Here is a 15,578-nt window from a genome sequence, read left to right on the forward strand (position 1 = left end):
GTATATATATTTATATTTTTATTTGTATATAGATATGAATATATATGAATATATATATATATATATATATATATTGCTATTTATTTATTTTATTTTAAAATTAAAAAAAAATCGATTTTTTTTCATATTTTTTGGAATTTTTTTAAAAAATATGACGTGGCATGCTGATGTGGCAAAAAATCTATGCGGCGTGCCACGTCAGCCGCCACGTGGCGTGCCACATCAGCGGTTAACGGACACTTAACACCGTTTTCGGATTGTGTAGGAAATTGCAGTTAAATTGGGTAGTTCGTGTATCAATTTGTCACATTTGATAATTTGGTGTAGTTTTTTGTCAAATTAAAAATTCGTGTAGGAAAAATTCACATTTTGCAAAGTTGGTATAGGAAAATGTCATTTTCCCATATTATTAATGAATGGTAATGAACCGGATTAAGCTAAGAGTTTGCCTTCGGACCAACAATATAACGCTCTTATTGATAAGCGCGGTTGTACGACATGAAGCAATAATAGTTACAACGTGAAAATACAAAAGACACCACAGAATTGCTATAAATGAATTTTACAGGACTGATTTAATGGCTTCTTTCCTCAGATATTCAGTAACGTATATAGAGAGGCCTACACGGCCGAGTAAAGTTCTTTGGACGTGCTCCATTGATGCAGAACGTGGCCGAAAGCATCATAAAAAACGACGCGCAGTTCTCCTACCGTCAACTGAACCGACACGAAGCCTTGCCCGTCGTAGTAAAACTTCATTTCTCGCGGGTCCCACTTGTTCATGTCCCCCTTCCACGCCTTTGACCCACCGCCACTTGTCAAAAACCCCATTCTACTGCGACAGAATTAACATGCCGTGTAAGCGAATCATCTCTACTCAATTAATCATCAAGAGAATCGTTTAATTAAAATTCAATTTAATCAATCAAATCACTTTGCTTCGACTACCTGTCACTGCTGCTTATATGCTCCAAGCAATGGTCATGCCCGTTTACGTAGAGATCCACTCCGTTTGCCTAATTAATATTTTCAATAAAACTAATTAATTAAAACACATATTTAATTAACACCGGTGCATTATTAGCATCATATTAAAATATAAAACACCTTAAGAATAGGTAGAAGCTGCTTCTCCAACTCTGTCGTGACGCCATGGTGACCTGCGCTTTTAATTGTATGGTGACCCACCACTATTTTCCATTGTGCCACCGACTCTCTCAATGCCACGTCGGCATCCTACATATACAGATCGCTTCCAAGATTAACCGAGGTTACTGATGACGTCATTAAGGGCATAATCGCCAAGATTAACTAATTTCATATCAATTACTACTATACCATCAAGAGGTTCTTCAGATACTTTTTCCGAGGTAACACACCTCTCCAGTCGTAGACATGGTCCTTTGGTTTGATAAAATATTTATCCACAAACGGTGTCGTATCCACGAAGAACAGATCGACGATTTCTTAAAAAGAAAAAAAAAAACGGATTAGATGTGATTTTGTGAATTAGAACATCATAATAAAGATGGGGATTTTTTTGTTATTTGTTAATGATAATTTGAATTTAAGGACGTACCGGCATTAACGATGTAAGATCTCATGCAAATCCATCTGTTGTCGATGGCCCTGAGAGTGGGGCTAAGTTGTGCCTCGACGTCACCTCTATAATCATGGTTTCCTAAGACTGAACCCATGAAGCATTTATAAGCAAACAATATTACAATAATATATATCACGCTATAATTAAAACGATAAAATGAAAAACCGTACCGGTATACCATGGCGTCTGCAAGCTAGGAGCCGTATAAATGTTGACAAAAGAATCGTGAAACGCAGGATCATCGATACCCGTCAGTCCATCGTCATAGAAATTGTCTCCCGTGGAAACGACGAAGTCGATGTCCAATTTTTCTCCGATTTTTCCCATCTAATAATACCCAAATAATGACACTTTTACAACAAAATTTCCCATAAAACAGCATTGATTTTAGCCATCCAAACGAAATTACAGATGCTAATGGCGTGTTTTGCGTCAAAATGTCCAATATCGATACTTATTACTAAATGAAACCGATTGAATGGTGGACCGTTTAATTGACAATAATAACAAAATTCCATAAATATTGATAAGTGGCAAATAAGGCAGTGGTCCTACCATTGTTATTGTTTCTGGTTGCTTTCGAGATTTATCAATAAGGAAGGTTTAAGACCACATGCTTCATATGACTTTGCCTTCACGTCCCCACCGGCCCCATTCATGCGAATAATATTGGAATATGCCTTCGATTGAACTCTCCGACACACACACACACACACACATATATAATAGTATTCAAAAACAGTCATTATCACGATGCCTGAGCAGATATTTACCGCTTACTCCTTAAATATTTTAATTTGAGATCAAATTTTTATAATTACGTGAAAACCACAAATTGTTCATTGCGATTCATTGTAATAGATTAGAACGCTCTTGTGTTTTGTCTAACTAGAAAGGAGATTTGTATTGATTATTCTCAATGCGAAATTTATTATGTTATACTAAAAATATACAGATGCAAAAAAAATCAAGCTGGATGTATTTGTTCTTATACATTTTATTTTAGCAGGTGTTAGTAAATGGACGTGTACGTCTACGCCCTACATCCTGATAATATACGGTCACGAGAAAAATGTTGAGTACGAGTAATAAATAACACCCGTTGCCCATATAGTTAATATTATCATCTGTACGAGAGTAGGTTTCAAATTTTATCAAATATTCAATTTTTCGTTATTTTTTTATAGTTTACTCTACTTCCACGGGAAAAATAGGTCTCCGTGTATATGTATATGTGTGTGTAGACTAGTGGGACGAATTTGATTATAATCAAACATGGAAAGTACTTCACGACCAGTTTCGGTGATACAGAAAAAAGAGCCCTCGCTCTCTCTCTCTCTTTTTTTCCCCTTTTTTTTTTGTCCGATTTGAGGTAAAGGTTTATATACTTGAATGAATCTGCAAGACAAACATGTGTGTATGTATGTATGTACCTGAAGAGCAACATGGGACTGATTGTAAGAGCCTTTTCTTCCCCAGTCTCCGACCACCAGAAAGCTCAGCGAGCCGCCAGATTTCGCCGGCTGCTCCACCCGTCGGAGATTCGCCCTCGAACTACCCACGGACAGTACAACGACTAAACTCACAAGGCAAAATACATTTCGCATTATGTTTTCTCCCATCGAGAGAGAGAGAGAGAGAGAGAGAGAGAGGTTGGCAAGGTACGACGAGAATTAATGGGAGACAAACACAAATAAGGATACGGTGTATTTTGTTGCGTGTAAATATAAGCTCTCTTGGCAATAAAAAAAGAAAAAGATGTAAGGCTTAAATCACCTGCCATAATTTAAGAAACTTTAATATCAAACCTTTTGGTATCCAGATGCTGGATGCGGTTTATGAACCATGATTAACCAACTAATTGAAATTATAATAAAAAGAAATTAAAGGAAACGAGATAAAAAAAAAAGTCTATAAATATGTAACGTTCAAATCAAATTTATGCAGATAAATTTAGTTGATTACTTCGATATTGAAATTAAATTGTTGGAATGGAGTGAGGAAACTCTTGGGCCTAATGTTTAATATTAAGTCAATCCTGATATTAATGAAACATAAGATTCAATAACGCTGCAATGACTAGAATCATCCCCTCCGTCACGACTACGTTTTTTACGTTGTCGTAACCCAACAAATCATGTTTAGTTCGTTAAATGTTACGAAATACGCATTGTATATTGTGTATATGTATCATGAAGGAAAAAAATACAGAGGAGCTTTATAAAAGCAAAAGGAATAATGACAGCATATAAAATAATGACACCGAAGTGACAGTTGCTGTGGATTTGGTTGAATTAATAAAGATAAGTAATTAAACAGGAGATGGATGGGGATTAGGGGTGTGTGATCCGTAGAGGAGCTACGTGGCAAAGCAGTTTTCGATTTGTTCAATCACTTGCGATTCCGACAAAACTCCCATCAGTTCCCACTGCATGGGCAGAGCCCAACTGCAGCGTTCCTTCGTCAATTTTGTTTATGCGAAATCGAAAGATATTACCCTCTTCTTTTTTTTAATGAAATCTCAATCTGTTAAACAATTGCATATCCCTTCTTTCTAATCAAGTCTAGTTATTGTACATACTATTTAGTATATTCAAGCAAATGCATACTGGAAATGATATGACGATTTAGATATACGGAAGGCGAGGCATGTGAGTGTATGCAAAAACTTCCAAATTTGCTCAATAATTGTAGAATCCTATCCTTTGCAATTATGCATGGAATTTGAATATATATATATATATATAATGCATGTGTGTGTGTGAGAGAGAGAGAGTATAGTGATATTATATATGTATCTTGTTTGTATGGTTTATAAATCCCATCAAAACCATCCACATATAACCATGCACCTATCCAGAAATCGATCTAGACGAGATTCCAATTCTATGCCCCAAAATCATCACGGCCTGCGGAATCGAATCCATATCTTTTGCAATAAGATAAAAATACGAAAGGATTCACGTATTTGACATTTGTTAACAATAGACCAATTAACCATAGGTCTTAATGAGAATTGAAATAAAGATATTTTCAAATGCATATATATTACACATTTTCTGTGTATTCAAGTGTGCTTATGTGGAATGATCTCTGATATTCTTTTTTTGTCTCACATGCATGTGTCGTGACTCCAGTCAAGTACGTATCGGACCGCAATTCGGTTTGACATAACGAAATCGGAGTCCGTTACAATTTTTTAAAACGGGCCCTGATTTCCACAATGGGTCAAAATAATACGTGGCCCAAAAACTCGCTAATACCCACTTATTAAATTATCTTCAGTTCCATATATGTACTATTTGATTATTTGAACCATTTTGGACCAAGGGATCAGAGGCCCATATAACATTTATGGTAACTTACCCACAAAATACATAGAAATATGTAATTTGATTTCCGTATTTAATTTGAATCTATCATTTTTTGAATTTTATTTACATTTATTGGGAATGAATTTATGAACACTGACATAAAATTCTATGCTTGTAGCGATCCCAGTATTTCTCTTTTGACTCATATGCAAATGTTGCTAGATGACTAGGGTTTCTTTTATATACTTCAGTGATATTAAAAAAATGGAAGAAAAGTACTCATCAATTATAGAATAGATATAGGTGACAAAAAAAATACTGATCAGTATTTTTTTTTCTTTTTGTCTGTCTTGTATTTTTTTTTACTTTTCCTTTTTCTTCATATCTTTTTTTCTTTTCTTTTTCATATATTTTTTCTTATTCGTTTAATGATACTGTAATTTAAACAAATAAAATAGAGTTGTGAAAGGAAAAAAAAAACTCATGTTTCTTTCCTAAATAAAATTATTTAAATTTGGTTGAGAGCTGGACCGCAACCCATTAAACTTTTCTAAGTTAACAACTGATTTACAATTAAAATGAGGGACAAACCGACCAATCAAGGAAATATGGTCCCAATACTCAAATCCAACGGCTTGAAACAGGCGATGAATGGTCCCCTAAGATTAAACAACTTAATCATAGTTTAACTACTAATCACTTGCTAATGCAAATCATGCAATATATATAACAATTGCAAATTATATCCTTAACATTTCAAGACCCTGAAGATATCGGTAAAATATCTTTCGGGGGGAAAGTAATGCCTATATAGTCACAACACATGAATATCTTTGGTTCTTTTTACTAAAATATTTGTACTTTTTCTTAACTAGCGCCAATCCAAAACCTACAAGATATTAATTGTTAGGCTAATTACACTGTTTTTTTTTTATCTTTATGATTTCGCTAAAATCATTATAATATATTATTAGATATACAATATTATAAGATATACAAAGACATGCTGCAAATATATACGTACTATGTGCATTATGAATGTGACATATGGTCGTGGAATTGTTGTGGCTATAAACCACTACTATAGATTAAATATTTAATTAATGGGTTTTATAGCAAATATACAATTATAAATTTAGCACATATTTAAAGTCTATAATCTTACAGTGGTTGATATGAATTTAAATTGGTTATTAAATAAAAATAACAAAACACGAAATTATGGATAAAGACCATGACGATTATGAGAGAGAATACACGGTGACGAGAATCGGAGCCAAACAGCCGTAGGCCCGTCGCTAATTTAAATTTGATTAACTAAAAAAAAATATAATCGACGTTTTAATTTATTTTAAATTTAAATACGGAACAGTCAAGCGTAGTTTTAATTGCTTTCAACGTAAATTAGCAAACTAAATAACTAACTTAAATAGGGAATCTTTGACCTCAGAAACAAAACCTTTTATTTAAGATTAGCTGATTAATTATCCAATAATTAATCATTCAATTATTAATAATCAAGCCGCAAAATCTCAACCCATATCTTTGCGGCCTCTTAATTCCCAATTTCCGGGAATCTCAGCACTCTAATAAATGCCCGAATCTCCGTCTCTTTCCACCGGCAAATTAGTATTTAATTTTGATTAATTAACTAATCAACCAGTAATTAATTTTAAAAGCTACAGTTACATACACTTATGAAACGGGAAACTAGAGGATTTCACCGACGCCCCGTTCCGTTTTACCAAAAGTAAACACGTATATTTTGGTTAAGTTCAATAAAAAAAGCAAGAATTATCCTTAGTCTTACTCCACTAAAAAAGATGCCAAGAGATTTGATCGTTTATAATATATATATATATATATATGTATACACACACATACACAAATTGAGGACATTATCAGAAACGAGTTAGAGGATTTTCGAAACCGGACGTAACACATCAGTTCAATTACTTAGCTGTTATGCGCATGTCCGAATATTTTAAATAGTCAAACAAAAAACGCAACAATTATTCGCTAGACGGAAATAAAATATCCTCCCTGTTTTATACAAATTACGGGAAAACATTATGTTTTTTCTTTTATGAAAATAGCTTGGCATGATCCATTTGTCTTCCCCTCGTAGACAAACAATACAGAAAACTATAGTATTAAAATATTATTTGTAAAGTTTGTACACGATCCAATATTATTTTAATTTCCTTTGGCCGGAGTCACCATCCAGAACGGTTGGGTGTCATTGGACACATATGGTTTTTGTGGGCTGCACTTCAAATTGCAAGATAGAGACCGAACTTTTTTTCATGCAATTTGCAAGAAAAGAATATTCAATAATGCAACATATAATATTATTTTTCATTATAACGTATTGAAATAATATGAGAAAAAAGTTTTGAATTACGAGTGCCTGTGATTATTATATACAAGTTACACATTAATATTGTTTCCCCATTTTGTGGTTAGGTTGGATACTGTTGCAGCATCATACTAGTATATAACTTATGGAATTTTTTAGTCCATAGAAATAATCCGATGGCGTCACTTGCACCGGAGACGAATATATATCGCTAAGTATTTACCCTTACCTCAAAACATAAAATAATCAATAAAATTGAGAGGCCACCATTCAAACTACAAGGCTAAAAATATGGAATTAATGGAGAATATATCAAGATTTTGTTTTTTTATATATACTAATAAGGAAGCTTGACTTAGTCCAATTTAAACCGAGGAATTAAACTAGAACAAATATCATATATTTCCCTACCTGAGGAAAGTATATACGAGTAGATAACTTCACATTGCCATATAATTTAAAAAAAATGTATACATGCTTATATTATAATATTCCATTGGAAAAAGAAATCGATAATGTTTATATAAAGAAACAATTCCGGAATTGAGACGCTAGTTGATTAGCAAATGAAAGCTAGCAGGGCCCGAATTGAAGGGTTAAAAATAAAACAGTGTCGGAAATGACCAATCAACAGCCTTCGTTTCGTCCAAAGTTTTTTTCCCCTTAGTTATTATATCGAATGATTCGTATATAAAAATTAGAAGAATTCAATAATAATTAACCACAGGATATAATAATCGTCTTCCACGTCACCTTTTCACCATCTTTCTCCCTCGGCGCGTGCATGGGCATCTCTCTCTATATATATATATCTCCTCCCCGTAACTTGTTCTGGTGGCATGGCGTCTTCGTGATCCCTCTCTCTCTCTGTATGTATCTATATGTTGGGAAGCTACGGAGAAGTGAGTACTAGTTCTTCATGTCGTACCCTCTTTTTGCGAACATCATGAAACATATGGTATTGGTGCTAATTTGAATCGATATATTGTCGACTGAAGGTCATGTGGCCAAGGCTCGTGGCCAACAAGATTCTAAGGAAGAGAGTGGGGAGCAATAACTTCGTCGCCGACTTCCCAACCAACACAGAGAGGCTTCTGGAAGCTTCTACATTAGACAACCGACCTTCCTACACCTCCGACGCCTCTTTCTTTGATCCTCGAAAGACCACACACAACTACAGGTATTGGCTAACATGTCCTTCCACACAATATATTTTCATATCATATATATCATATGAAATCGTTTGCATTTTCTAACTCGTGAAATATCTGTCTCTAGAGTTTTCGTTAGCACATGGAATGTTGGTGGCATCGCGCCGAAGGACGGGCTTGAATTGGAAGATCTACTGGAAACACGTAAAACCCCATGTGACATATACGTTACCGGGTAATTAACAAAAGAAGCACAAAATAATACTATACCATATATTTTGCTTTATGGTATGCATGACATATTTATATATATATGTATGTATGTATGAATGTCTTAATACATGTATTAGGTTTCAAGAGATCGTGCCTCTTCGAGCTTCAAGTGTTTTTGGGTCGGAAAACAACAAAGTATCTGCGAAATGGAATTCGTTGATAAGAGAGGCTCTGAACAAGAGGGCACGTCATCGGGAGGGAGGCTTGTCGGAGTCAAAGGGCATTAACGGTATTTCACAAGATTTCCGGTGTATCATAAGCAAACAGATGGTCGGAATATTGATATCCGTCTGGGTCCGGAACGATCTCCGGCCGTTCGTCAGTCATCCTAGCGTCTCTTGTGTTGGATGTGGGGTCATGGGTTGTTTAGGAAACAAGGTAAGTTTTTTTTTTCTTATTTTGAATAACAATAAATTAGAGATTAAAATATTTATATTATTTGACGCGTTGTAGTATTGAAATTCTCCATTTTAGTCATATCCTAGTGGGATGTGTGGAATGTGTAGGACTCCTTAGAAGGCAATCAAGGCAAGAACATGTACACAAATAAAATCTGTAATCTGTCCATGACATGATCGGAGTCTAAACTTACCTCATACAATATACACACACACATACACATCAGTACAAACCTCATGAACAAAACTAAAATCCAATACGCAGATCCATGTTTAATACTTCTTTCATAAAAATCGTGTAAATTATGATCATCAAACTTATAATAATCACGCATATTTAAAATTTTGTTCACCTCGATGGATTCCAGGCCCCGGATATTTATTCTATATATAAGACGCATGCAATAATATTGACTTGTTTAGTAACCTGCACTAGTTAGGGTTTTAGTATTTACTGTTTCAGGCTAAATATGTTTGAGAATACATTTATGGCGTTTGGAAACGCAGGGAGCGGTGTCTGTTAGATTTCACTTGCACGAGACGAGTTTTTGCTTCGTGTGCGGCCACCTTGCCTCCGGCGGCCGCGACAAAGATGGAAAGCAAAGGAACTCCGACGTCACTGAGATCTTGGCAAGATCGAGCTTTCCAAGAGGCCCTTCACTCGATTTGCCCAAACAGATTATGGATCACGAGTAAGCTTTATTATACCAACAGACACATAATTTAATGAATTAATCTCTGATTCCTCTTGGTCGGTCCACTGTTTTTTTTTTCTTTATAAAAATTTCCTGACATATATGTAGAACATTTAGTTTAAATAAGACTTCCAACTACTTGTTAATAGTTAAAAGGTCGAGTGTTGAACCAACCGAAAGCCTAGAAATTATATATTAACGATCAGACTAGAAATGCACATATATATATTAATTAAGCAAGTTGACCGGTTGACTATATGAATGAAACACGGCGATCAATTAATGTGAATAAAGGAAGTTGCAAATGTCTTTTCCTTCATAGTTTTTTTTTTATCAACATGATAATTGACATATTAATATAAGCAGCTAATAAATTACGTGTTCTTGTTTTTCTATTTTGGATCAAAACGAGACAGCCGAGTGGTTTTACTGGGAGATTTGAATTATAGAATTTCGCTGCCGGAGGAGAAGACGAGGTTATTGGTGGAAAGACAAGAATGGGACATCTTACTCGAAAATGATCAGGTTCCTATCAATATATTTTCCATTTTCATATTTTAAAACGTTACATTAATTAATTAAAGATCTGGAGTTGGGATGATATGCTTATTCGTTCATCATGTAATTCATTATTTGAAATGAATTAAAGCTGAGTATGGAGATCATGAATGGGCATATATTCCGAGGATGGCAAGAAGGACTTGTGAAATTCGCTCCGACATATAAATATATTCCAAATTCGGACGTATATTACGGATGCATTAAACACGATAATAAAGAAGAGAAAAAACGATCTCCGGCATGGTAAGTACAGTGATGTCTATAATATTATATATTACAAGATAATTAACAATTCATCCATTACCAAGAATGTTATCGAATCATAGTGTTTTTTTTTTATAATACCGTTTTTATATACATATAGGTGCGATCGGATAATTTGGCATGGCAATGGACTGAAGCAGCATGCATACACGAGAGGAGAGTCAAAGATATCTGACCATAGACCGGTCAAAGCAATATTTACCGTAGAGGTTGACGTTTCATATTTTCGTAATTTTTTTCTATCCGATAGATTCGAGAGAAGAACAAACCCGCTTGAAACACACTCGACGGACCACTCGTTGATTCCTATGTAATATAAGACGCATCCAAATGTTTTCAAGGGCTGAATATATTATTATTATTATTATAGTATTTGATCTGTTGATTAGAGTTTAGTAAAACTTCGAATTGTATATAAAAAAAAAATAACGCATGTATTGTTAGAGCTCAATTATGCATGTAACTATTTATTTATTTATTGAATATGAAGAGTATGATATATGCATGGATTATACAGAGTATATTCTTGTTATATATGGTCCGAAAGCCGTTTTCCAAAAAAGATTTATATGGAAGGTTACTTCCCCTTCAATATGCTCATGATTAAGTAACAAATGCATATTGTAAAGATTATAATGGCCGGAAAACTATGGCGATTGGTCGATCATTAATAATTAATTTTCCACAAAATAATGGCAACTTAAAAAATAAAAAGGACTAAGATACGAGGGATATATTATTATACGATAATAATGGACCGGCGAGGGATGGATGAACAAACTATAGTTTTGGTATTATGTGTATGTCGTGGAGTCACCAGCAATTGGGTGTTAATATATGAATATGAAATGATAAAATCATTATATGAATACGAAATAATAAAATTATCCTAACTAATTTAATGTTTGTTTTCATTGAAAGAAAGAGATATGGTTTGATAATTAAAATGCAAGTGGTTTTAGTAAATGGATATGGGTGGTCATCGTTTGTATTTCTCATTTAAAAAACAATAATATTAAGACGTACCTTTTCGGTGTATGTTTGGTTTTGGTGATACATGGGTCCCATTGTCTTTGTACACTTAAGAAGGTCCACTAAGACATGGCCCATACTGTCCACATAAAGCCCAAACCAAACATTCTTTTGGCCCTTTTAAAATAAAGTAATTAAAATTTACGTTTTTACCATAATCTCTCTTGTCCTTTCTTCATTCTCTGCTTAATATAGAATTATGTTTTTCACAAATAGGAAACGAACCAAACTTGATTTTACTGACTAACGGTGGTAACTATACCAACTTTGGTACGCTCTCCATCTACGTTTCACCAACAAAACTAGGCAGTGTGATTAACAATCAACCGCTGGTAAAAAAACAAATTAAAAAAAGGAAAGAAACAAATTATATGATGCGATACGGAAAAGGGTATTTCAAGAAACAGTCGATCAAATCTTATAGAGTTTGTTAGATTTGGGACTCGAACTCGTTGACGACAACTCGATAGATTGTGAGGTTGGATTCCTGAGATATGGTTGGAGTTTGGAGTGTTGGGACTCTCGTAGGGGCCATGGCGACGTCGTTTCTGCCGGTGAAAGTGTGGTGCCTCTTCCTCACGACTCGGATCGGACGTGACAGAGCCTCGGTCGTTTGGTCCTTGCGTAGTAGGTTCGACTCTCTAACCTCTCTTGTCCTCTCCACCTTATGTTCGTTCTACCACAACGATAATGTTACAATGCATAATCACATTTTATCATTTAGCACGTTATTATACAAAATAGTTTCACTTTCAACCAAGATTAGGGTTCCCCACGATATAAAAAACAAAAAGATTAGTTGTATGCAACGGGTCCGATAGTCTAATTATCCAAAAACATACATGAAAAAAAGTTCAAATTAATTGGATAATAAAGATAATTAAATGGAGAATTAATGAGATAATATACATATATATATATATATAGGGTACGTACATGGATAACAGAAGATGAGATGGGTACGGGGCATTTGACGGGGCGGTCTTCGTCATAAGGTTCGACCGGATGCTCAACTGGACAGAACTCAACGTCCAATTCAACCTCGAAATCATTATCCACTCCCTCGTCTTCCATCTCTCTCGTCTCCTCATTCCCCGCCTTGCCCTACAAAGACCCAAGTTTAGAGACATTAATTTAACGAAGGATTCCGTGCATGCAATCTCAAGGAATACCGTAACGCCCGAATCTCGAAGATCGACCAAATTGCTAAAAACATAAACTGGAGAGCTCAACGTTGAATCAAAGTAGTCCATGAGCTTAGGAAGAAGCTGAGAAACTGCAGAGAGATAAGAGGAAAGTGTTGTTGATGGATTTATGCGTTTAAAGGGTGAAAAAAAAAAGAAAAAGTGAGGGGCAAAAATAAACAAAAAGATTGAGAGAGAGAGAGAGAGAGAGGTTTGCATGAAAAGGAGGGATTTTTGACCCCTCCCTCCACCCCCACAGTGAAAAGATGAGACGCAGCAAGATTCCTAAACCATCCCTCTTTTTTTTTTTTACTCAACAAAGTAATAGTTTACGCTGTAAAATCTTTGTTTTTTTGTAAAAATTTTTACCGTATTGTGATGGTTGAAGAATCTTTCGAGACAGGGTGATGATATGGTTCGTTCGAAAAATGAAAACATGTGATCTTCTATTATAATTGGGCACCGACACACAACATTAAAATCGAGACTATATATATCAGTTACAAATTCGTTTCCGCCAACTTGTCTCCACGAAAATCATTTTTCGAAAAACATCGCATTTCATTGGGAAAGGAAATGGTTTTGAGACAGATTATTGGTTTTAACAAAAGGGAATGCCATCTGTTGTTGAAAATGCATACTCTCTTCACTTTCTTTAATGTCTTTTTCATCGTTCCTCTCATTCTTGGATTTGAAGAAGACTGGAGATGCGTATTAAAGGGCATGCATGAAACCGCGGCTCTTGCTCTTCTGCCCTAATGATATCACTCAATAAAGCCAATACTAATACTTTAGATTTCATGAAAAAGAAATTAAAGCCGGGCGTTAAGGCAAAAGCAAGCCGCAAGTGAAAAAAAAAAAAGCACTTTTTTTTCTTTAAATCTAAGAGCCGTTTGTTCTTGTAAATATTAGCGGGCAATATACACAAATATACAGCTGCTAAATTTTCATAAAATATTTAAACTCAATTTCATACTTGGCAATTCCAAGGGCTTGAATCCCCTCGCTGAGAGACAGAGCTTTGAGCGGTATCTGGGCCTTCTACCAAAGCCCAAATGCGTTCAGCACACCTTCCTACATTTTTTATTCTTTCTTTCTCCCCGACACCAAACCTTGGGGGTGTGTGTGTGTGTGTGTGTGATATTAAGAATAAATAAAATGCATAATAAAACTTAAAATGTTAAATCGGAATAACTCGCGACCAGGCTTGGACTGGTACGTCGGGTTCATAACTCGTCACGAGTTGACTCGGTTTCTAAACGAATAAAAAAAAACAAGAAAGCATGTGGCCGAAAAAGAAATGCGACGCTTGGGCCTTTTTGTTGCAACCTTAAACCAACCCGGTGATTAAACAAGATGTCCAGAGGAAAAATGGTCACAAAGCCCACAACATCCGAATCAATTAGTGTAACAAACCTAATCTTGAAACCGCCAGGGATTGTGATGAGAAATCAGCCGTGGAAAAATGGGGAAGGGGGACCCAACAAACCCTGAGTTGTTAACTTTGATGCGTGATTCTCAAAATTAGTTTCTCATCATTTTAATTTAAATGCCCATAAGTTCATCCCAAAAAAATTAATTTAAAATCCATATAAAAAAGGATTAAATTACTCAACCTTGAAGGACAAGATGAACCTATGGCTGCGACGCGCCGCCGGAGCTCTCAAGGACGGCAACAGCCTCATCGTGGCGGACGACTGCCTTAAGATCGCCGTCGTTAAGGCGATGAGCCACGACGAGCTCTCCATGGACTCCGGCAAAGCCGAGTTCATCTACCGGTGCGTACGGACATCCCCCTGGAGCCTCAGACCGCTCACATGCGCCATCTCCTCGCGCGTGGACGGCACGCACAGCTGGGCGGTGGCTCTCAAGGGGCTGATGCTGGTGCACGGCTTCTTCCTCGACAAGGTCCCGGCGGCGAACTCCATCGGACGGTTGCCTTTCGATCTCTCTGGATTCGGCGAGACACGTTCGCTGCTGACCAGATCCTCCGGATTCAACCACTTCGTACGATCTTACTTCGAGTTCCTGGACCAGCGAGCGATCCTCTTCCACGACTCGAACCTTCTTCACCGGCAAGTTGAAGAATCATCGGTCATGATCCAGCTCGCGATCATCCGTAATATGCAGGATCTCGTCGATTCGTTGATGCGAATCAAACCGATCGCGGAGAATATGAGGACGCCTCTGATAATCGACGCCATGGATAACGTAATCACGGAGATCGTGGAGGTCTACGGTCGGATTTGCATCGGAATGGCGGAAGCTCTGCCCAAGGTTCACTCGAAGACGGGGAAACCGGAAGCGGAAATGGCGTTGAGGATCGTCGCCAAATCCATATCGCAAGCAGAAGATCTCACCAAGTACTTCGAATTCTGCCAAGAATTCAATGTACCAAAAGCTGGCGAGATCCCAGATTTCGTAAGGATTCCAGAAGCAGACGTCACAGTGCTCGCGAAGCTCGTCGCCGCACGCGTGGAGAAAGAAGAGCAGCTAGAAGGGAGATCGAGGGAAAATCTGGTAGGAGATGCCGAACATGGGAATGTTTCTTCAGGGAGAGAAAGGATTCCGGATTTAATTAGCCTCTAATTAAGATGTTAATAGAAATTAGCCTCTAATCGTGTGATCTCTCTAATCCACGGATCTGTTCGTATAGATTCGGTGCAAGATTCTCGTATGATAGACTTTCAAACTGAAATGGATTAAAAATGATGTCTGAACACGCTTGCTCGAATAATAAACAT

General features: G+C 36.3%; 4 protein-coding genes across 8 annotated transcripts; 2 read left to right on the forward strand and 2 right to left on the reverse strand.

The window, feature by feature from the left end:
* Positions 1-450: 450 nt before the first annotated feature.
* On the reverse strand, positions 451-3,305 carry LOC104805098 (purple acid phosphatase 3-like). Of its 3 annotated transcripts, none has more exons than XM_010529518.2 (7): positions 3,037-3,305; positions 1,774-1,930; positions 1,580-1,687; positions 1,339-1,466; positions 1,108-1,236; positions 949-1,016; positions 451-832 (listed from the first exon to the last, which is right to left on the reverse strand). In XM_010529518.2, the coding sequence occupies exons 1-7, from the start codon at positions 3,223-3,225 to the stop codon at positions 622-624; spliced, it is 990 nt and encodes a 329-aa protein (XP_010527820.1). In that variant the 5' UTR covers positions 3,226-3,305; the 3' UTR covers positions 451-621. The 3 variants fall into 3 exon arrangements, with proteins under 3 accessions (XP_010527820.1, XP_010527819.1, XP_010527821.1); XM_010529517.2 differs by having other exon boundaries at positions 451-835; positions 3,037-3,302; XM_010529519.1 differs by lacking the exon at positions 3,037-3,305 and adding an exon at positions 2,159-2,296 and having other exon boundaries at positions 451-835.
* A 4,809-nt stretch (positions 3,306-8,114) lies between these two features.
* Positions 8,115-10,990, forward strand: LOC104805099 (type IV inositol polyphosphate 5-phosphatase 9). Its single transcript, XM_010529520.1, has 8 exons — positions 8,115-8,178; positions 8,275-8,456; positions 8,555-8,662; positions 8,778-9,078; positions 9,606-9,790; positions 10,210-10,318; positions 10,443-10,597; positions 10,719-10,990. Exons 1-8 carry the CDS (start codon positions 8,158-8,160, stop codon positions 10,930-10,932), a joined length of 1,275 nt encoding a protein of 424 aa, XP_010527822.1. The 5' UTR covers positions 8,115-8,157; the 3' UTR covers positions 10,933-10,990.
* An 876-nt stretch (positions 10,991-11,866) lies between these two features.
* LOC104805100 lies at positions 11,867-13,015 on the reverse strand. 3 transcript variants are annotated; one of them, XM_010529525.2, is made up of 3 exons: positions 12,823-13,015; positions 12,587-12,754; positions 11,867-12,314 (listed from the first exon to the last, which is right to left on the reverse strand). In XM_010529525.2, exons 1-3 carry the CDS (start codon positions 12,901-12,903, stop codon positions 12,081-12,083), a joined length of 483 nt encoding a protein of 160 aa, XP_010527827.1. In that variant the 5' UTR covers positions 12,904-13,015; the 3' UTR covers positions 11,867-12,080. The 3 variants fall into 3 exon arrangements, with proteins under 3 accessions (XP_010527827.1, XP_010527826.1, XP_010527828.1); XM_010529524.1 differs by having other exon boundaries at positions 11,867-12,326; positions 12,823-13,010; XM_010529526.1 differs by having other exon boundaries at positions 11,867-12,326; positions 12,850-13,008.
* Positions 13,016-13,284: 269 nt separating this feature from the next.
* On the forward strand, positions 13,285-15,554 carry LOC104805102 (putative clathrin assembly protein At1g14686). The gene has a single exon (XM_010529529.1). It carries the CDS (start codon positions 14,464-14,466, stop codon positions 15,421-15,423), a length of 960 nt encoding a protein of 319 aa, XP_010527831.1. The 5' UTR covers positions 13,285-14,463; the 3' UTR covers positions 15,424-15,554.
* The last annotated feature ends 24 nt before the right edge of the window (positions 15,555-15,578 follow it).

Source organism: Tarenaya hassleriana, unplaced genomic scaffold (genome assembly GCF_000463585.1).
Source record: "Tarenaya hassleriana unplaced genomic scaffold, ASM46358v1 Cleome11, whole genome shotgun sequence".
NCBI lineage: Eukaryota > Viridiplantae > Streptophyta > Magnoliopsida > Brassicales > Cleomaceae > Tarenaya > Tarenaya hassleriana.